The sequence below is a fragment of the Cololabis saira genome, chromosome 20 (assembly GCF_033807715.1).
Source record: "Cololabis saira isolate AMF1-May2022 chromosome 20, fColSai1.1, whole genome shotgun sequence".
NCBI classification, from domain to species: domain Eukaryota; kingdom Metazoa; phylum Chordata; class Actinopteri; order Beloniformes; family Belonidae; genus Cololabis; species Cololabis saira.
The window spans coordinates 3,007,335-3,028,898 of record NC_084606.1 but is presented as its reverse complement, the minus strand read 5'-3'; the positions used below and the strand labels follow the sequence as shown (position 1 = coordinate 3,028,898).

Genomic DNA, 21,564 nt, shown 5'->3' with positions numbered 1-21,564 from the left:
AGTAATAATAATAATAATAATAATAATAATAATTATAATTATAATAATAATAATAATAATAATAATAATAATAATAATAATAATAATAATAATTATAATAATAATAATAATAATAATAATAATAATAGTAATAATAATAATACATTTTATTTATAATGCACTTTACATTACGGAGAATCTCAAAGGGCTACAGTTTGATAATTAAAAAGGAAACAGAAATGATAAAATCAAGAATACAATAGGGCCTTCGCACTGTAAGTGCTCGGGCCCTAATAAGAGATAAAAGGGATAAAAGGTCAAGACATGGGTAAAAAGAGAATAAAACAATTAAAAAAAGCAACTAGGGGAAAAAAACAACAGCATTGTTTAGTGATAAAATGCTTTGCTAAAAAGAAGGTTTTTAGGGAGTGCAGGGAGGTGAGCGACACTAAAAGCCCAATAAGTGAGTAATGAGTAATCAGTCACTGTGCAATAATAATAATGATTAAAGCTGAAAGCAGCGATGAACGGGCCCTCGCGCGTGCAATTTTCACCAATAAACGTCAAGGACTCAAAACTAAGTCCGATGACACCACCCATGACTCTTTATGTCAAACCATTTAAAAGTTATGACAGAGAATAGGAACTATCAAATATCCACCAATCAGCTACTAGTATCACTTCCTGTTTAACGTTAAAGTTTGACGCGGCGCCACGGCCACGCCATTTCACGAAAACTCACGATTTTTATAACTTTTCATGGTTACCGTCTTTTGTGTCTCCTGAGTGAGTTTTATGTCGAACGGACGATCCTGCTAGGAGGAGTTCGTTAAAGTACGACACGTGAAAATGGCTTAAATTGCGCCAAAATTACATGATTAATTCAAAATGGCCGACTTCCTGTTGGGTTTCGGCCATGGCGCCAAGAGACTTTTCTTTAAGTTATGACATGATACAGGTGTGTACTGATTTTCGTGCATGTACGTCAAACCGTATTGTGAGGCTTGAGGCACAAAGTTTTCTAGGGGGCGCTGTTGAGCCGTTAGGCCACGCCCATTAATGCAAACCATTAAATATCAAATTCTTCGCCAGGCCTGGCTTGCGTGCAAAATTTGGTGACTTTTTGGGCACGTTTAGGGGGACAAAAAGGCTCTCATTTCGTCGGAAGAAAAACGAGGATAACGAGAACAATTCCTACAGATACAATAGGGCCTTCGCACTGTCAGGGCTCTGGCCCTAATAAAAATCACTCGATGAAAGCACAAACTTGTATTCAGAGACAGAAGAAATCCCAAAGACTTTGTGGATTTTGGTACATTCTTTTATTTAATTTAAAGATGCCAATTAATGACACAACCTGACTCTCTTTTTCCACTCAAGCGTTTGCATCTGGAACTGATTTCTTATGACAAAAATCTGTGATGAGATAAAAGGTACAGTATGTCAGTGTTGGGCGTCGCCCATATGCTCATGTGAACTCTGAACTTATAAAATGTATGAACATTTTGTGAATGTGTATATTCAACTTTGAGACTGCTCAGCCGAAAATCGGCTGTAATGTGCCTCCTAAAATGGCCACCTTGCCATGAACTACAACCCCCAGCATGCCTTGCGTGGGGGGGGCGGCGCCTACAAGCGTAGGATCAAAACGCTGCGCTGCTCCTTTTCCTGTCTTTTTTTTCCCGTCAACAACCGGTGGGTCAGCACGTACTTTTGGCTCCGGGCCAAGGTCCCATCTTCCTTTCTCCCCCCGGCTGGGGGGAGGTGTAAGGCCCCCATCGGATCGGGCCGCTCAGTTGGACTTGCAGCCCGTTGAAGCCGCGGTCCGCGGAGCCGCTCCCATTAACTCTTGGTCTCAACTTTTCATCCGGAGCTCCGACTCCCACTTCACGTGTCCCTGGGAGCTGGAAAGGGGGGGGAGAGCCACTTCAAAGCTCGGCCCCGGCCCAGGGTGAGACCCGTTCCTCTTTCATAACCTCTCTCTCTGCTCTTGAGTTCACCTGAAAGGACCTGTGGCCAGCTTGCCCAGCGCAGAACCGAGACGCATCCCGCCGCCCCGTCCGGGGCCACGCGCCCACCAGCCCGACGGGCACCCGCACGTCCCAGAAGTGGACCGGCCCTGCGCGCACCCGAGATGACGTGATAGCCTCCGGACCGGGGGGGGAGCGCCGGCTGCTTCACGCTGCACCACCGTCCTCTCGTGATTCCAGAGTCAGGAGGAGGAGCGGGAGAGGCGGGAGACCTCTTGGATCGGACTCCGACCAAAAGACCCGGCAGGAACCCCTGATCGGCACCCGGAGACCCGAGGAGGCGTGAGGTTTTGAGACCTGGGTGTATGAGTTTAACTGGGAGTGTTACAGAGCTAAATCTGTGTTCAGAGCTGAGATTACATCAGCATCATTATCATGACTGTTGTCATTAATTTGTAGTCACCACTTTCTGCTAGTCATTCATGTTTTAAAGCGCCGTTTCGCCAGTTGATCACGGTTTAAACACCGGGATCACCATCCGGTCTAGATTTGCACGTGGCTTAAAGAGGGTTCCGCCATCTTTAAATACCCCGGCTTCTTTAAACACCGCAGCCACGTTTGAACTGTAGAGGTTGGGCCAATCCCAATTCTCCTTCACTCGCCCTTCTTTTCTCCACTCGCACTTCTTTTCTTCCCTAAGCCCTAAAAAAGAAGGGGGAGATTTTAGGGCACTTGAAATCTAGGGCACTTGGCCCAGGTGCCTGTCCCAATTCTCCCCCTACCCCTCGTTTCCATCCCTACCCTGATCAGGAAGCTGAGAGCCCAAAGCTGTTTTAATTTCAGCTGTAGCTCTGTTAATATGGCACTTATATTCCATATAAAAAAATGTGCACAGAAATATTTACAAAAAAAAGTTTGCAGTGTATGTGCTGCTACTGCTGATGAGGTGTCCTGTCCACCATTTTCTCTAAAAGGTTCAGGAACCTGTCCATGTGTTCTTCATATAGTTTTGTACTTGTGTGGTTTTACTCACTTGGAAATACTTTTAAATTGTCTAATAAAACTTGTTACACAACAGTTTTCTCTTCTGGGGTTTCTCAAAGTAAGGTAATGTCTCAAATTATAAACTGTACAACGAGATCAATAGTAAAAAAGGATAGTGAGAGAATCTGCAGTAAAAAAGGCTTTATTTGCTATATTCAAATACAATTTTTAAAAAGAAAAAAGTAAACATTGCACGCAGAACAAAGAAAGGTGCTGTTCCATATAAAAAAAAAATTTGCACAGAAATATGTAAAAAAAAAAAAAGTTTGCAGTGTATGTGCTGCTACTGCTGATGAGGTGTCTGGTCCACCATTTTCTCTAAAAGGTTCAGGAACCTGTCCATGTGTTCTTCATTTTTTTGACATTTTCTGTCTTCTTTGGCGGCCTCAGCTTGAAGGAAGTCCCGCATAGAGAGTTTCTTTTTTTGGGGGGATCGGGGGGAAAGTGGACCTGATGCCTGAAGCTTCCAGCTTCCTCTTCCAGCTGGTGAGGCAGAGCTTGAGGCCGATGTGCTGGCGTCTTCCAAAGTGTTCTGAGATAAAAAAGATGGATACACATGTTGATTACACACATGACTGGACTATCATACACACCCACAACATCGTACCAGGTTCATTATCACTGTATAAATAAAAATTACCTCTGTGCTATTAATAAATACTTTACATGGATTTTTTTTTTGTTAAGCATCATCTCTTCAGCAGATAATATAACTTACCATAACCATAACCATTGCTTACCTTATATTTTTTTTTAAGATTTTCCCATTTTTTGCCAATTTGTGCTGTGGTCACCTTCCCCTCCAGTTCCAGCTCTTTGATGAGTTTCCTGTAACAGAAAACAGTGATGAATAGTAGTTATACCATGGTTAAGGACCCCATCACAGATATTCTGCAAGCAGATAGCTAGATCACTCACTCCCACAGTGGTTTAGCAGCATATTTCTTCTTTGTAAAATTCTCCTCGTTGGTAGTCCTAAAGCTTATTAGGTGTCGGACCTGATCCGGAGTCCCTGGAATGAAATGTGATTACAGCAATGCACAAACGTCCTCGAAAAAAAACAACAAACAAACAAAAAAAAAAAAGTTTGAACTATGATAACAGGCAGCAAGCAACGTTATTATTACTTCGTAACCCCCCCCCAAATAACGTTGCTGCCTTATAGTAATGTGAAATATACAACAAATTTGTAGAAAATATGAGAGTTAACGAGTAGTTAAGAGGACACGGCAATGTTATCTACCCGACTCATCATGCAGCCACATATGCATTATCTTACGTTAACTCAGAATCAGAATCAGCTTTATTGGCCAGGTTCTAACATTGTCCAACAACTAATTTGACTCCGGTAATTTCACTCTTTGGTATTAAAAATAAACAATAAACAATGTGGTATTTCTATGTACTGTTCAAACTGTTAAAACATACAAAAGCACTGTGATTTTTTTAATTCCATGGGACATTATACTTACATTTGTGGGTTCAATATCCTCCTGCTCTTTGCGGTTCGCCATTTGACTCAAAAAAAATGAAAAAATGCTTGCTTGCTCAAAATCGAGACGAGTCTGCAAAGCATGTTTTCCTCGGTCGGCGAGCTTTAAATAGACGCAGCCTACGGCGTAGCTTACGTAACCTACGGCGTCGCTTACGTAGGTTACGTAACCATATTCCGGCGCGATCTTAGCGAACAACGGACAAAAAAGGGATGTGGTACATTCACTGAGTGAATATTATGAAAGTAAAATATCGGTTTGCGCCGAGAAATGTAATCAAAATGCATTTTTATGCAGAAACTAACTCAAAATATTGATTTTATTCCCAAAAAAACAAGAAATGTCCTCCATGTTTTTTTTTTTGATTCAGTCCGCAAATGACGACGAAAAGCATTCTGGGAAATTTTCATACCCCCTCGCTCGCCAAGTCAGCATCTGAAATCCCTCGATTTGAAGGGGCTATTCTCAGCCCCTAGCCCTCGTTATGCCCCCTCCCCCTAGGTGAAAAGAGGAATTGGGACACCACTACCTTCACGGGAACGCGCAAAAGTTAGGGTTAGGGAAGAAAAGGAGGGCGAGGGGGAGTATCGGGACGCAGCCGTTCTGTATCATCTTTATTATTGCTTTGATTTCTTTTTTCCATTCCATGCATTTAACTTTCATTTCATTTTTATTGATTGTTGTTTTTCTTAATTAATGGTTTTATAATAAGGTAGTTTGCCATCGGAATTTATGTGGGGTGTTACGTTACCATCTTTTGACACCTATATGTAAATAAATTCTGATTGATTTTTAATGAGTGGTTGTTGTTATTTCATACAAGATTTGGTCACAAACTGATTGTTTGAGCAGAGCCAGAGCTCGAATTGCACTCCTTCAATTGTTATTCTGTAAGTGATACTAAGATTTACTGTTATGCAGGATAATGCTAATCATATGAGACTGATTTTCTGCTGTTTAGTTATCATTTTCCCCTGGATTAAGGCCCCGGGGTGGTGCCCCTACGAGAATTATTATCATTTTGGTAATTCAATTTGATAAATAGTCAACTTTATTAATTATTAATAATTCTTTAATAGAATTATCATAAGCCTTCAATAACTGACCAGCCAAGCTACCTGAGTTGCACAACATCAGGTAAATTTCAAATCAGAAATTCACATCACAATAGTTCATTTTGTCTAGTCGTACTTCTTCTTGGTCATGCACAGTTGCTGCATGATATGATACTGCAATTCCCAAACACCTCTTACTCCATCGTAGATGTACGGTTTATCCTGAAAGATTCCCATACACTCAGACAGTTTCTTATGGTCATCGTGAGCAGCTTTGTGCTGGTCAACATCCCGATGTGACCCTTCCTTCCCTGATAACACACACACACACACACACACACACACACACACACACACACACACACACACACACACACACACACACACACACACACACACACACATACACACAGAAACATTCCCTCAGTCAAATCTCACACTTCAACCAATCTCCATGTGCCAAAATGTAGTCACAAGACCTGTTTTATTCAGTAATTAGGGCCCGAGCACCTTCAGTGCGAAGGCCCTATTGTATCTGTAGGAATTTTTTTTTTCTTTCTTTCTTCTGACAAAAGGAGGGCCTTTTTGCCCCCCTAAACGTGCCCAAAAAGTCACTAAATTCTGCACGCAAGACCGGCCTGGCGAAAAATGTGATATTTAATGGTATGCATTAATGGGTGTGGCGAAATGGCTCAACAGCGCCCCCCGGAAAACTTTGTGCCTCAAGCCCCACAATACGGTTTGACGTACATGCACGAAAATCGGTACACACCTGTATCATGGCGCAACTTAAAGAAAAGTCTCTTGGCGCCATGGCCAAAACTGAACAGGAAGTCACCCATTTTGAATTAATTGTGTCATTTTGGCGAAATGTATGCCATTACTTCGGCAGTTAATACGGCCCGAACCGTAATGTGCACCCAGGTGTGTTATACATCAAAATGTGAGTCTCCATCCTGCGACAACGCGCATTACTTTTCTCTTTCTTTGCTATAACTTTTGAATGGTTTGACATAGAGAGTCGTGGGTGGTGTCATTTCTGATATGCTTATGGGGGGCGGTGGCCATGAGTGCGAGGGCCCGTTCATCGCTGCTTGCAGCTTTAATTTTTTATTGTAATGTCTTGAGAAACAAGTGTATCTTACTGTAGCTGAGAAAGTATTGGCAGTCTGAGAGTTTGTAGATTATCAGCAGACAGTCAGGGCAGGGCTCATAGAAATCAATGTCTGCTGTGAGATTGTAATAGTCTTGTTCATCCATTCCAGATGCCCCATATCCTAAAGAACAAAACACACACACAAGACAGTAGACCGAAGAATGTGAAAATTAAAAATGCAAGGTGCAGGGAAAATACACAGGGAATGCAGATCTTGTCAAATAACAAATGTCAGCTAAGGCTTGTTTTGTGCCCCCAGCATGAACGCGTAAATACCATATGCTGTCACAGTGACTGTTTTTAAAGCAAGCCATGGTTATTTTCCCAACTTTAAGAGAACACTTCAGACTTAAAACAACACTAAGTCTATTATTATATAGTAAGGAAAACCTTTTTAGGGTGCATTACTAAGTGAAGTTTTAAGTGAGACAGTAATGTGTTTGCAGTAAAATGGCAAATTATGTTAACATTTGGGGAAAACTGACAGACGTCAAAATGAATTGCTATTGTAAAAGCTTTTCACAAGCCTCAATAATGTCATTCCACTTAAAGGAGCTTGAGGCAGGATTGAGGCAGGATTTATGAAAATAAATTTGTATACTTTTTAAGTTTTCTAGTAATAATGTCAGATGAAGCGTTCCAAACCAAAAAGAATGAGCCCTCTAGCGTATCTCTCCGTTGCCTTGAACAGGCTGTGTGCTGTAAAATGTGCTGCAATGTGCTGCAAATTCGGGCCCAAATGTCCCGCGCTGTCCTGCGGATGTGACGTCACATGACGCTGCACGCGCGTTCTCCCCGTTCTCCCGTGCCGGCTTCGCTGTTGGCTGCAGTACCCCCGACGGCTGTCGTGGTGAAGGGTGGCGCTAGAGAGTCTCATTTCTTAAAAGGAGTCTCATGCTCCTTTAAGTGATAATGTGGATAGAGTCCCTACAGACAAATGTATGTAGAGTGTATTAAAATGTTTTTACTGGCATCGCCTTCTGGTTGCTGCCACCTTTAAGTCTGTACAAGTTGGCTGTCAATGTTGCACAAACTGCTGCCAGTTGTAATTACTATCTAAGTACCTATCCAGTTCTATGAGGGCAAAGGCTTCTGAAACAACTGACACTTTCTCAAATGTATTTAAGGCTGCACCTACACTCACCGGCCACTTTATTAGGTACACCTTGCTAGTACTGGGTTGGACCCCCTTTTCGCCTTCAGAACTGCCTTAATCCTTGGTGGCGTAGATTCAACAAGGTACTGGAGACATTGCTCAGAGAGTTTAGTCCATATTGACATGACAGCATACCGCAGTCGCTGCAGATTTGTCAACTGCACGTCCATGATGCAAATCCCCCATTCCATCACAAAGGTACTCGATTGGATTGAGATCTGGTGACTGTGGAGAACATTTGATAGTGAAATCATTGTCTTGTTAAGGAAACCAGTCTGAGATTATTTGCACTTTGTGACATGGTACGTAATTCTGTTGGAAGTAGCCATCAGAAGATGGGTGGTCATGAAGGGATTCCCCTCAAGGGATGGACATGGTCAGCCACAATACTGCAATACTCAGGTAGGCTGTGGCCTTCACACAATGCTCAATTGGTACAAATGGTCCCAAAGTGTACCAGGAAAATATCCCCCACACCACTACACCACCACCACCAGCCTGATCCGTTGATACGAGGCAGGATGGATCCATGCTTTCATCTTGTTGACGCCAAATTCTGATCCTACCATCTGAATGTTGCAGCAGAAATTGAGATTCATCAGACCAGGCAACATTTTTCCTTCTTCTGTTGTCCAGTTTTGGTGAGCCTGTGTGAATTATAGCCTCAGTTTCCTGTTCTTACCCAACAGGAATGGCAGCCAGTGTGGTCTGCTGCTGCTGTTGTCCATCCACCTCAAGGTTGGACGTGTTCAGATATGCTCTTCGGCATACCTCAGTTGTAACAAGTGGTTATTATGGGCATGCCAAGTAGTGGCATGACCATATTGCAATCGTCCAGAATGGCCCAAAGGGCAATGTTGCTAGCATTTTGCAAACAAGCTAACGCCACTGGTCACCAGCGGGTGTACAGCATGACCCCGCTCTGATATGGAAGAAAAAAATCCCCCAAAAATAAAACACGCCTGATAAAACGAGGAAAAATATGAAAATGAAGGCGATATATTAGTATACAGAAAAGGTTTCCCTTTTCTTCTTCTTATTATTCCACACACTTCTTTCGTCCGTTAATTTCGCCCATACATCGTTGGATGCGTCTCCATTGTGCCTCGATGGCCATTACTTTTCTCAGTCAAAAGTGTTACCGTGGCAACGCTAGATGCCAAAAAGCAAAAAAAAGGCGAAGATTCGGACGCTTATTGCTCGGCCGAACTTTATCGTAGAGACATCGTTCAAATTTACAAACACTTGGCCGGATTAGCACTAAAGCACAATACAACCTCATCATCAGTGTTGGGGGTAACGCGTTACAAAAGTAACGCAATTACAGTAATGTATTACTATTTGCTGTAACGCAGTAATATAACGCATTACTAATAAATTTTCGGTAATATTTTACTCGTTACAATCTAAGTAACGCGCGTTACAACGCATTTTAACCCGTTTAGCTGTTGTTTTTTAAAGAATTCACCAACACCGCGTCCGCGAGACATCCCGACAACAGAAAAAAGCGTTGGGAATGCGGCGCGGCGGAACGTAGCGCCGCTGGACACTGTTTGTGTGGGGACTGTTCAGTGAGCAGAGCCGGCAGGGAAAAGTCAACAGTGCGGCGTGTCCGTGTGTAACTTAAATCTACCATGGTCTCAGCGTTAGGGCTCGGCCAAGTGAGGCTTTATTAATATATGGGCTTTATACATTTATTAAATATAGGCTATATGAGCGCGGAGTCGGCGAGGAGCTGCGCGCGGGGAGGAGCACGAGCCGGGCTCACAGTCAGTCGCGCTGTGAGAGCGGATTTATGGTTCCGCGTTAAATCGACGCAGAGCTTTCGCCGTAGGGTACGCAGTAGTTCGCGTAACCCACGGCGTATGGCCTGCGTTGGTGTAACGCGGAACCATAAATCAGCCTTAAACCACACCTGCAGCCCATCAGGAGGAGAGGTTAAAACAGCTGCGAGTTGTTGATTGCTGGTTCGTTTTGTTAACTCTGAGAGCTTTATTGGTTTGTTTGTTAGCTTGCTGGTGTTTTTTTTCTCTCTGAGAGTTATTTATGAAGAAGTTCTGAGTTCCGTGTGAGCAGTTGAGGGGGGATGAGGGGTGATGTGATGGCACCCCCCCTGAAATTAAAACGGTCCAAATCACCCCCCCCTGAAATAAAAACGGTCCAAATCATCCCCCCTGAAATAAAAACAGTCCAAATCATCCCCCCTGAAATAAAAACGGTCCAAATCATCCCCCCTGAAATAAAAACAGTCCAAATCACCCCCCCTGAAATAAAAACGGTCCAAATCATCCCCCCTGAAATAAAAACGGTCCAAATCACCCCCCCCCTGAAATAAAAACGGTCCAAATCATCCCCCCTGAAATAAAAACAGTCCAAATCATCCCCCCCTGAAATAAAAACGGTCCAAATCATCCCCCCTGAAATAAAAACGGTCCAAATCACCCCCCCTGAAATAAAAACGGTCCAAATCATCCCCCCTGAAATAAAAACGGTCCAAATCACCCCCCCTGAAATAAAAACGGTCCAAATCATCCCCCCTGAAATAAAAACGGTCCAAATCACCCCCCCCTGAAATAAAAACGGTTCAAATCATCCCCCCTGAAATAAAAACAGTCCAAATCATCCCCCCCTGAAATAAAAACGGTCCAAATCATCCCCCCTGAAATAAAAACGGTCCAAATCATCCCTGAAATAAAAACGGTCCAAATCATCCCCCCTGAAATAAAAACGGTCCAAATCATCCCCCCTGTAAAACTGCCATCCCTCCTTTCCATCCCTTATGTCATTTCATCAATGAATGTGGTTTTACTGCTATTTCAACATTTAGAGTCATCACCAGAAAAATAACACCAGAAAAATAACTTATTTGACAATTTTCACCTGTTTCAAGTAAATTTTCACTTGAAATAAGTAGAAAAATCTGCCAGTGGGACAAGATTTATCTTTTTTTGCTATTTTGTTGAAAGTAACTCAAAAGTAATACACAAGTAGTGTAACGCATTACAATTCAGATATAGTAATATTGTAATGTAACTAATTACTTTCAAATGACAGTAACTAGTAATATATAATGTATTATATTTTGGATGTAACTTGCCCAACACTGCTCATCATGCCAATTATTACAGTTTTTGCGATATTTAACTTTCAATTAAAAAAAAATTCCATTTTATTTTGGACACTTGTTGCTAGGCAGTGGTTTATCGTACAGACATCATTACAACAATGAAAAACACGAGACGCGTTGTACTACAACATATTTTAGTCTCATCATGCTAGCTATTATGGTTTTTGAGATAATTCAACTATGCTCATTTTGATGCTAATGGAACTTTGGAAGCTTGTTGCGCGGCAACGTGATATCGTAGATACTTTGATCCAACCTTAAAAGACTCGGATTGCTGTGGACTACAACATACTGAGGTCTCATTACAATGTTGTTTACGGCTTTTGAGATATTGAAGCCAAATTGTCCAATTCTATCCTATGGGGCTTGTTACCATGGCAACTAAACCTATGCCTTTTTATGGGGGAGCATATGAATAAATGATCTGTAAATTTGGCCCGAACAGCAACGTGCATCCAGGCCTTGGTTTGGTTTATTGGCCATTATTAATAACCCCAAACATGGCCAGAACCACCTCCGACACAACCAAAACAACCTTAAACACAACCAAAACAACCTTAAACACAACCAGTACCACCTTAAACACAACCAAAACAACCTTAACCCCAACCAAAACAACCTTAACCACAACCAAAACAACCTTAGACACAACCAAAATTGTTTTAAACAAAACCAAAACAACCTTAAACACAACCAAAACAACCTTAAACACGGGGGCACGGTGCGCAGCTGGTAGTGCAGCCGTCTCACAGCAAGAAGGTCCTGGGTTCGATTCCCGCCGGGGACGCTGTGGGCGCTGAAGTGCGTGTTAGTTCCCCCATGACTTCAGTTCCCACACCCTGGGTGGGGTTGGAGAAAGGGCCTTTCTGTGTGCAGTTTGCATGTTCTCCCCGTGTTCCCCTGGGTAGCTAATGGGAGCTACCCTCAGAAAAACATGCAACAGTCCTGGGCTATACATGCCCCCTCTGGCCAACCGGGGCGCCAGATGGGGTGGGGAGGATCCGGCCGGAATAACGTGATCCTTCCACGCGCTGCGTCCGGCTGGAGAAACCCCACCCTGTCTGGTGAAAAGATGTGGCCTGCTCACTCCTCAGGTTAAGGAGGAGACCTGAGCTCAGTGCAGGGCCCTCCCGGGGTTGGTAGAGGATGGCAATGCCCAGGACTGTAGCTTAAGTAGGAGCACTGGGTGATAAAATGGGGGAAAAAACCGGGATATAAATATTATAAAAAACAAAAAAAAAACAACCTTAAAAACAACCAAAACAACCTTAAACACAACCATTACGGCCCCAAACCAAAGCAGTGGGAGGGGTTGGATGGGCAGTAGGGCATGCCCATATCAAAATTTCCTGAAATGTTCTAGTTTGAGTTATTGTTGCCTTTCCATTAGCTCGAATCAGTCTGGTCATTCTCCTCTGACCTCTGACATCAACAAGGAGTTTGCACCCACAGAACTGCAGCTCACTGGATATTTTCTTTTTTTCGGACCATTCTCTGTAAACCCTGGAGATGGTTGTGCTTGAAAATCCCAGCAGATCAGCATTTTCTGAAATACTCAGACCAGCCCGTCCGGCACCAACAACCATACCACGTTCAAAGTAACTTAAATCACCTTTCTTCCCCATTCTGATGCTCGAGTTGAATTGCAGCAGATCGTCTTGACCATGTGGGGACCCCAAGGTTCGATTTTAGGCCCAATACTTTTTAATTTATGCTTCCGCTTGGGGACGTCATCAGGAGGCACGGCATCAATTTTCATAGTTATGCTGACGATACACAACTGTATTTCACCGTGTCTCCTGAAGACACAAAACCAATTGATGCCCTTTTTTAACTGTATTTTAGATATAAATTCATGGATGGCAGATAACTTTCTACAGCTCAACCAGCACAAAACAGAAGTTTGAATTATTGGTCCTGAAGCCAAGAGAGAGAAACCTTTACCAAAACTACAAGATTTTAAACCATCACATTGTGTAAAGAACCTGGGTGTTATTTTTGACTCTGAGCTGAATTTTATTGCCCATATCAAAAACACAACAAAAATAGTTTTTTTTTCACCTTAAGAACACAGCCAGAGTGCGGCCATTTCTCTCTTGGGCAAACACGGAGGTGCTGATGCTTTTATCTCCAGTCATATTGATTATTGTAATGCCCTGCTTTCTGGTCTTCCTAAAAAGAGCATTTTTAGTCTCCAATTACTACAAATCTCAGCTGTACATGTGCTGATGAAGACCAGAACGCGGGCTCACTATACACCAGTTTTAGAATCGCTGCATTGGCTCCCCATGTGCTTCAGGATCAATTTTCAGGTTCTCTTATTAGTTTTTAAATGTCTTAACGGTCTCAGGCCTTCTTATCTGTCTGATCTGCTTTAATCCTATAAACCCTGGCGGACCCTGAACTCCTCCGGCACCGGCCTTTAAATCATTCCCAAAGTTAGAACCATAACCCACGCTGAGGCATCATTTAATTACTACGGCCGTCTGTTGAACAGCCTGCCGGAGAATCTCAGGGCCGCAGAGACTGATGATGCTTTTAAAAGCACCTTTTTTATTTGGCTTTTAGCTGATTCCTTTTAGTCTTTCTTGTATCCCCTTGTTTTAACTAGCTGTTCTTGTTGCTTTAACCAAGGTCTTATGGTCTTGTGGTTTTAAGTTGTTCTTATGCTTGTTTTAGCAGGTCTTGCTTTCTAAACCTACTTTTAGGATTTTATGTTATACTTTTAAACTCTTTTAGTGTGTATTTTAACTTCATAGCCTATCTTATCCTGCTTTCTTTTAGCTTTTAGCTCCAGTATTTCCCTCATTTGATTTGATGTCTACTGTACATGCCCAAATGCATTGAGCTGCTGCCATGTGATTGGCTGATTAGAAATTTGCGTTAAGGAGCAGTTGGACACCTAATAAAGTGGCCAGTTCGTGTATATTACTTTAACATGATGCAACTTAAAATTGTAAATTATCAGATAATGTAAAGATATCGTGGATATATTGACCCTGCTTCATATAACTGACCCTAAGATCTGATTACATTGCATCGTAGACAATATATACATGCTGTTGGGCGTCGCCCATGTGAACTCTGAACTTATAAATTGTATGAACACTTTGTGAATGTGTATATTCAACTTTGAAACGGCTCAGCTGAAAATCGGCTGTAATGTGCCTCCAAAAATGGCCGACCTGAACTACAACCCCCAGCATGCCTTGCGTGGGGGGGGGTGGCGCCTACAAGCGGCGCGCATCCAATCGCAATGAGGCACCGATGACGTCACCGCAGCGCGCGTAGGATCAAAACGCAGCGCTGCGCGTTCATCTCTCGCTTTTTCCTTCATTCAACTGGCGGGTCAGGACGTCTTTCTGGCTCCGGGCCAAAGGGACCACGGCCTTCCCCCCCCCCAAAGGGGGGGATCTGCAGCGTGGTCTGGTCGGAGGATCAGCGAGGACCCGCGGCGCAGACAGCGCCGGCTGCATCTCTTTCCTTCTCCACTTCATCTCATCCCATCTCCTTTTCTCCCCCCGGCTGGGGGGAGGGGTAAGGCCCGCATCGGACCGGGCCCGCTCCGTTGGACCCGCGGTTGAAGCGGCGGTCCCCCGGGGAGGCTCCGGCTTCCACTAAACTCTGTCCTCTAAGTTCACAGATCCGAGCTTCCGACGCCCACGCGCTCCCGGCAACCAGATCGGGACACACCTGTGACTGAACGCTCAGACTGAACCCCCCCTCCCCGCTCCGAGCCCCTGCCTGCTGACCGCGCAGGGATCGGGGACGGACGGCCGGCGTCTCGCCGGCGTGAGCTCTCCCGGGGCCCGGACGGCCGCGCGTCGGCGACCGGCGCAGGGAAGCACGGCAGGAGAGACCGGTCCCCCGCCGCGCCTAGGAATGCGTGTGAGCCTCCGTTTTGGTCCGGAACCACGGCCCGGCACGAGGCGGCCCCGCCGCTGTCTAATCCGTTTCAGGGGAAGGGACGGCCCAGTCGACAAAACCCGCAGGCACACGATCCGGATCCCAGAGGAAACGTGAGCCCATGAGCAGCAGATCAGTAGGACTAAGAACGGTTCAGAACTGTGTGAAGTCGGGATCTCTGTTTATCAGTAACTTAAGAACGTTTTCAGAGCTAAATCTGTGTTCAGAGCTGAGATTACATCAGCATCATTATCAGGACTGTTGTCATTAATTTGTAGTCACTACTTTCTGCTAGTCATTCATGTTTTAAAGCGCTGTTTTCTGCAGTTGATCACGGTTTAAACACCGGGATCACCATCCGTTCTAATTGCACGTGGCGTGGTTACAGTTCCGCCATCTTTAAAAGACACAGCCATCTTTATGCAGCCACAATATTTTAAACCGTACATGTTCGTGATATCATTTTTATTATTGCTTTGATTTCTTTTTTTCATTCCATGCATTTAACGTTTATGTTTCATTTTATTGATTGTTGTTTTTCTTGTTAGTTAATGGTTTTATAATAATGTCGTGTGCCATCAGATTTATTCGGGTATTTATTTACATCTCTTTTGATACCCGTATGTAAATAAATCCTGATTGATTTTTAATGAGTGGTTGTTGTTATTTCATGCAAGATTTGGTCACAAATTGATTTGTTTAAGCAGAGCCTAGTGTTCGGATATCACGCCTTCATTGTTATTCTGTAAGATATAGTAAGATTTGCTGTTCTGCAGGATAATTCAAATCATATGAGACTGATTTTCTGCTGTTTAGTTATCACAATTCCACCGGAGTAAGGCCCGGCGGTGGTGCCCCGACGAGAATTATCATTTTGATGATACGATTTGATAAATAGTCAACTTTATTAATTATTAATAATTATTTATAATTTATAACACTATAGATACACTTCAGGTGGAGCTTTGTTCGGTTTATTACACACACACACACACACACACACACACACACACACACACACACACACACACACACACACACACACACACACACACACACACACACACACACACACACACATATAGTTACTTAGTCACATGCATTTACACACACACACACGCATGATCATATACATACACACACACACACATAGACATACACACTGGCTTGTTCACCTGCATGCTGGCTCTCTAGTTTTTGGGTTTAGGTAGCGGTAGCGATAGCTTAGCTCAGACTGCGATCAGATCTCAAGATTTGCTGTCGATTGCTGTTGTTGTTTTGGTTGGCTCCGTGCCGGTTTCGTGTTTTGTTTGTGGTTTTTTGTTGCAGATTTCCAGTGCTTGACGTGTGTCTCCGTGTGTTCCTGCTTCCTGGATTGGCAGTGGAGGTCGTCACCCCCCCCCCCCCCCCCCAAAAAAAAAACAAAAAAAAAAACACTGGGTTTGTATGTGTATATTTATGTATGTGTACGCATATCTGTGCGTATATATATGTATATATATTAAATATAGTAATAATGCACACATATACACTTTTGGTTTCTACCGTCATGGTATCAATCAATAATATGTGTGCAGACAAGGTTAAAAAAAAAAAAAAAAAAAAAAAATATTTATAATATTCATTTATAGCCTTGGATAACTAATCAGCCAAGCTACCCGAGTTGCACAACAATGCACTGTTGAATACGTGTGTGTGTGTGTGTGTGTGTGTGTGTGTGTGTGTGTGTGTGTGTGTGTGTGTGTGTGTGTGTGTGTGTGTGTGTGTGTGTGTGTGTGTGTGTGTGTTAATGCAACTTACCGAGGGCATAACCATGCAGTGAGAGGTGCTCAGTGTCATTCACAGAAAGCTGTGTTGCGTTGATGTAGTACATCACACAACCATGAACCCTAAAAAAAAAAAGTAATTAGAAACCAGCAGGAATCTACTGGTCGTCCGACCACTAAACTGATCTTTATTTTTGACTGTGAATCCAGTTTATCTTGAAACACAAATAATATCTTCCTATCTTAGACTCAATCGATATTAGAATTGAATTAAATCTGAGAACTGACCCGAAGTAATTCCTATTATTGTACCCAATGGTTTTTCCATCGGATTGGAGTTTTATCTCGAGATGAGAGCTCAAGAGGTTTGTCGCTGAGCGGTCAATTCCAGTGACATTAGAGACGGCCCAGACCAGAACCCAGTCCCCAAAACCGCCCGAACTGTCTCGCCGGTCTGCCCGGCCCCGAGGGCGACCCCCAGAACCTGGATCGTGTGTTATGTCATGCTCACATGGTGTAAACACATCTGGAACATCTGGTGGGCGTCTATGGACGACATGCGTTATACCCCTGTAAAGGGGGGGGGGGGGGGGGGGGGGGTGAAACAGACACACAGACACGATGCTCGTTAATCAGCGTCCAGTTCTGTACAGGGGCGTTTTTAGGATCCAAATACATCAGGGGCTAATGAGAAATGATCAGGGGCTGAAACCATCAGCATTATTATAATTTTTTGCTCCTTTTTATGATGAAAAACGCATAAATACAGGCATCAGAACGGCTTGTCCTAAAAACCGAGGAAAATTCTCGACGTGGACGAGTGAGGGCGCAAATTTTAATTTTTTTTTAAAATAGACTCAAAATGGTGTTTTCTGGTGGTCTCAAAGCTCCATAATCACATCTTTTATCAATGCAAGAATACACACAAAAAATCTGAATTTTTGCAAAGAATGATGCATTTTGATAACATAATAACACGCATTCATCATCATGAGTAATTCTTCATGCATGAATAAATCTTGAAATGAAGATAATTACCGTATTGGCCCGAATACAAGACGACCCTGATTATAAGACGACCCTCTTTTTCAAGACTCAAGTTTGAAAAAAGACTTTTTGAACACCAAATTAAATTTTTATACAGAAAATAATGACAGTACCTATGAAACAAATGATTATAACAACATATTCAAGAGAAAAAGCATGTTATTTTGCCTCATTCAAATCATCATCTTCACATTTGCATCATAACTTCTCCTCAGCTGCCGTTAACCTGCCGAACTTCCACCCACTTTTCTCCAGATTGTCGCTACGTTTCTCCATTTTCTGTTATCTCTTCTCTTATTTTCTTCTCTTTTCTTTCTTACTGCTATTTTATATTTTTCTTCTTCGTGACGGGGGTTCACTTTGGCCTGGGGGGTTAAGTTCAGCATTTGCTTTAAAGATATCTGGTGCCATCTAGCGGTGTGAATGGGTATAACGTCTAGACCCCGAATGGAAGACGAGCCCCACTTTTTCAGTCTTATTTCAATGCAAAAAACCCCGTCTTATATTCGGGCCAATACAGTATATCTTAAACTTCTACAATGGCCAGAATCCCCCTTTCCCACCGAAAAAACTAGGGATGCACCGAAATGAAAATTGGAGGCCGAACCTGAAGCCGAATAAAATTTAAAGACCCTGCTGAATACTGAGTACCGAATAGCCTACGGAATGCGGTTGTTCACAGTTTTTCATTTATTTTGCCATTTTTTTCACAATTGCATAGATAATAACAACAAAAACAGTAAACTAATGAGTTGAGCCACTGTCAAGCAGCTGGCGATGTGGTTGCTTAAATTGACCAAAAGGTGGCTCTCTAACATCACTGTTTACTGTGCGTGACTCTGACGCTGGTTAGTAATTAAGGAGTTAAAACTCACTCGCCACTTACGGGACTCAGTAGCCAGCAGAAACGGCAGTAGGAGCATTTATTACATTTATTAACTGTAGTACCGCTATTATGAGAGGTTATTTCTCACAGTATTAGCCTAAAGGGACTTAAGTCTGATTTATGGTCCCGCGTTACACCAACGCAGAGCCTACGGCGTAGGGTACGCCGTCGATTTAACGCGGAACCATAATTCAGGCGAAGCTGCAGTCTGTCTGCGCTGATACTGACACACCGGGTCGGAGCGGATTTGGTCATGATGTTTAACCTGTGTTTTGTGATTAATAAGCAGCCATCGGTGCGTAATGCTGGGCAGATTAGCACCTTCCTTTCGAACGTATTAAATACAGACGCAATCACAATCCCCGCAATAACTTTCAGGCTTGGTAAATCTCATTGCGTGTGGTAAATTAACCTATTTGCATTTTCCCCTCCCAGTTTTTAGCGCTTTCTGGCGGGTACGCCCCATATTGATTATTCATCAGGGCAAAAGTACTAAATGAACAGCGTGTGCTATTTTGCTCATTTGAGAGGCGCAGTCCTCTTTGCACGCTGTTAGTAGATCAGCTTGCACATTGGTTTGCGGGTGATGTCAAGTTTGCACACGTTTTTACGCACGTAAACCTTTAGTAAATCCGGCCCTAAATGTTTATAAACAATTGGCATAAATGTTGATATCGAATAAGCCAACTAGTTCGCCATGAACCTACAATAATTGGATTATGGTCTGCATGTAACCACACAGTCACTATTCCTGTCTTATTTTTGTCTCATTAAATCAGTCGTACACACAGTATCCCCCAACTGTTATCTGAGGACATGTTCGCTGCCTCTTTGTATGCACAAAATACCACGTAGTGAGTTGTAATCTACTGGCTAGCTAACAAAGCTAGCGAGTGCTATGGCTTAGTTTAGCTAGTGCTATATTGTATCATAATAGAAAGCTTATTTTCCAATTCCCATTGTTAGCAACTTTCTGTGTAGCATTTGAGCGAATTTCTTTTCCTCAGAATCTCATTGCTAATTGGTTGGCAGCTAGACTAGCTAGCTAGCTAGAATAATGCTACATGGTACGCTAGCTGGTAGTCCTTACCTGAAGATAGGCTCATTATCCGGCTGAGCTGCTGTGTCGCTCTCAGACTCCACCACCACATTGTCCTTCTCAGCCTCAACAATGGGGTTTTTTTTTCTGTTAAAAAACCTTCTAATATCCATCTTTATTATGTTTATTTAGCTAAAGTTACTTCAGAATGCATTCCTCCCTTCTGTCTCTCTCTCTCTACCTTTCCCTTTCCACTAGTGCCTTGCCTTTGTCCATGATGTTATACAGGTGCAATCACTCTAGTTGATTAGGGAGTAGTAACCCAGGTGTGTTTGTTATTGATTGGGGGTAACAGGTTCATTGTGTGGGTGTGTCTTTGTCTGGGGTGCTGTGATTGGGTAACTTAGTGTGGGGTGATGATGACCGTCAATCAAGAGTCTTTTTCCTCAGGTCTGTGGCTAAGTGCAAATTGCCACAATATATTCCGCAAAGTTTATGAAAAATAACACGTTTATATCTGAAAAATAGGGTCATTCTGCTGTAGCTCGTTGGCACGTAGCAGTGACTCGAATCACCCGATGTCAAAAGCACTGTTGATATTAAGTTACAACTCCCCCAGTGAAGACAGATGCATTCATGTTTTAGTCTATCAGGCTTTTATAGCTAGAGTATAGTATAGTCTTTTTTCCTCCATAGAGAAAATTTGGGCGGCCGCCTAAGCCGATCTTCCCACCGCCTATGATAAATCCCGAGCGCCTAAGTCCTAAAAAAAAAAAAAAAAAAAAAAAAAATGTTTTTTTTTTTTTTTTTTTTGTGTGTTTTAGGTTCGGGGCTAGAGGAAATACATTCGGGGCTCCAGCCTCGGAAGCCCATAGCTAAAAACGCCACTGGTTCTGTATTGTATTTTTTCAAACATAGATTTTTCAAACATATATTTCTTAAACATCACATTTTTCATAACAGGATAAAACAATGTCTAACGTAAAATCTCTTTTGACACACCACACACACACACACAGGCACGCAGAGCCAGTAATAGTCTGCGGGTAAATAAAATCTCACTCTCAAAGTCATTACAACTATACTATATATTAACTGTTGCTTGTATTTTTACAAATAAAAAGTATATAAAACAGTGCACAGTGCTAAATAATATCAATTTCTTACCTGTAAAGGGGGGTGTGAAACAGACACACAGACATGATGCTCGTTAATCAGCGTCCAGTTCTGTATTGGCTGAATAACGAACACCGCGTCTCCCCTCTAACGGTAAGTGCAGGCACAACCAATCAAAACCCGTTCGGTGAGCAAAACAACGATTAAACATTCTTTAAAAAGTGTTGAGCAAAATGACGGTTAAACATTATTTAGAACGTGATGGATTATGATATTAGTTCGTTTTTTTCTGTTACAATATCATGAATCCAAGCCTGGCGTTTGTTATTCAGAATTAATAGGAATTTTATCACCATTACATCACCACGTCACATGCGAAGATCCTGACGTGCGAAGATCAGAACCGTACGTACCTTGTGCAGGTCTTTTGTTTGTAACCTGTGGGTCAAACCATCACATTCAGTGCTGTTTGGTTCTGCATTGGAGCCAATTGCTACCAGCACCAGCAACCCTGCAACCTTTACTATGTTCATGCTGCCCAGAGAGGATAAATAAGCCCACCAACAATGTCCTTTGCCAAGACTGCACACTGACGGAGGCCCCCAATTGGTTTTATAAGGACTCTGGACTTTTGCTGGTTTGGAGTCAGTCCAAAGATCATATGTATTCAGTTGATTACTCAACCCCTCCTTGAACCGCCACCTTACTGTGGTGGAGGGGTTTGTGTGCCCAAGTGATCCTAGGAGCTATGTTGTCGGGGGCACTTATGCCCCTGGTAGGGACTCCCATGGCAAACAGGTCCTGGGTGACGGGCCAGACTTAGG

At 42.9% G+C, this 21,564-nt stretch overlaps 1 protein-coding gene and 1 long non-coding RNA gene across 2 annotated transcripts; both read right to left on the bottom strand.

Annotated features, from left to right (window-relative positions):
* Positions 1–1,354: 1,354 nt before the first annotated feature.
* On the bottom strand, positions 1,355–21,273 carry LOC133420917 (saxitoxin and tetrodotoxin-binding protein 1-like). Its single transcript, XM_061710800.1, has 6 exons — positions 21,154–21,273; positions 19,676–19,749; positions 16,687–16,775; positions 6,687–6,818; positions 5,733–5,852; positions 1,355–1,395 (listed from the first exon to the last, which is right to left on the bottom strand). The coding sequence occupies exons 1-6, from the start codon at positions 21,271–21,273 to the stop codon at positions 1,355–1,357; spliced, it is 576 nt and encodes a 191-aa protein (XP_061566784.1).
* Positions 3,288–4,618, bottom strand: LOC133420749 (uncharacterized). Its single transcript, XR_009770620.1, has 4 exons — positions 4,466–4,618; positions 3,912–4,005; positions 3,734–3,821; positions 3,288–3,525 (listed from the first exon to the last, which is right to left on the bottom strand). It is a non-coding gene; the product is annotated as an uncharacterized LOC133420749 (long non-coding RNA).
* Positions 21,274–21,564: the final 291 nt, after the last annotated feature.

Coding starts and splice junctions, on each gene's coding strand:
- LOC133420917 (XM_061710800.1), bottom strand. CDS start 21,273: ATGAACATAGTAAAGGTTGCAGGGTTGCTGGTGCTGGTAGCAATTGGC. Junction 6,819..16,686: donor ACTGCATGGTTATGCCCTCG/GTAAGTTGCATT, acceptor TTTGTTCTTTAG/GATATGGGGCATCTGGAATG. Junction 5,853..6,686: donor CCAATACTTTCTCAGCTACA/GTAAGATACACT, acceptor GTGTGTTATCAG/GGAAGGAAGGGTCACATCGG.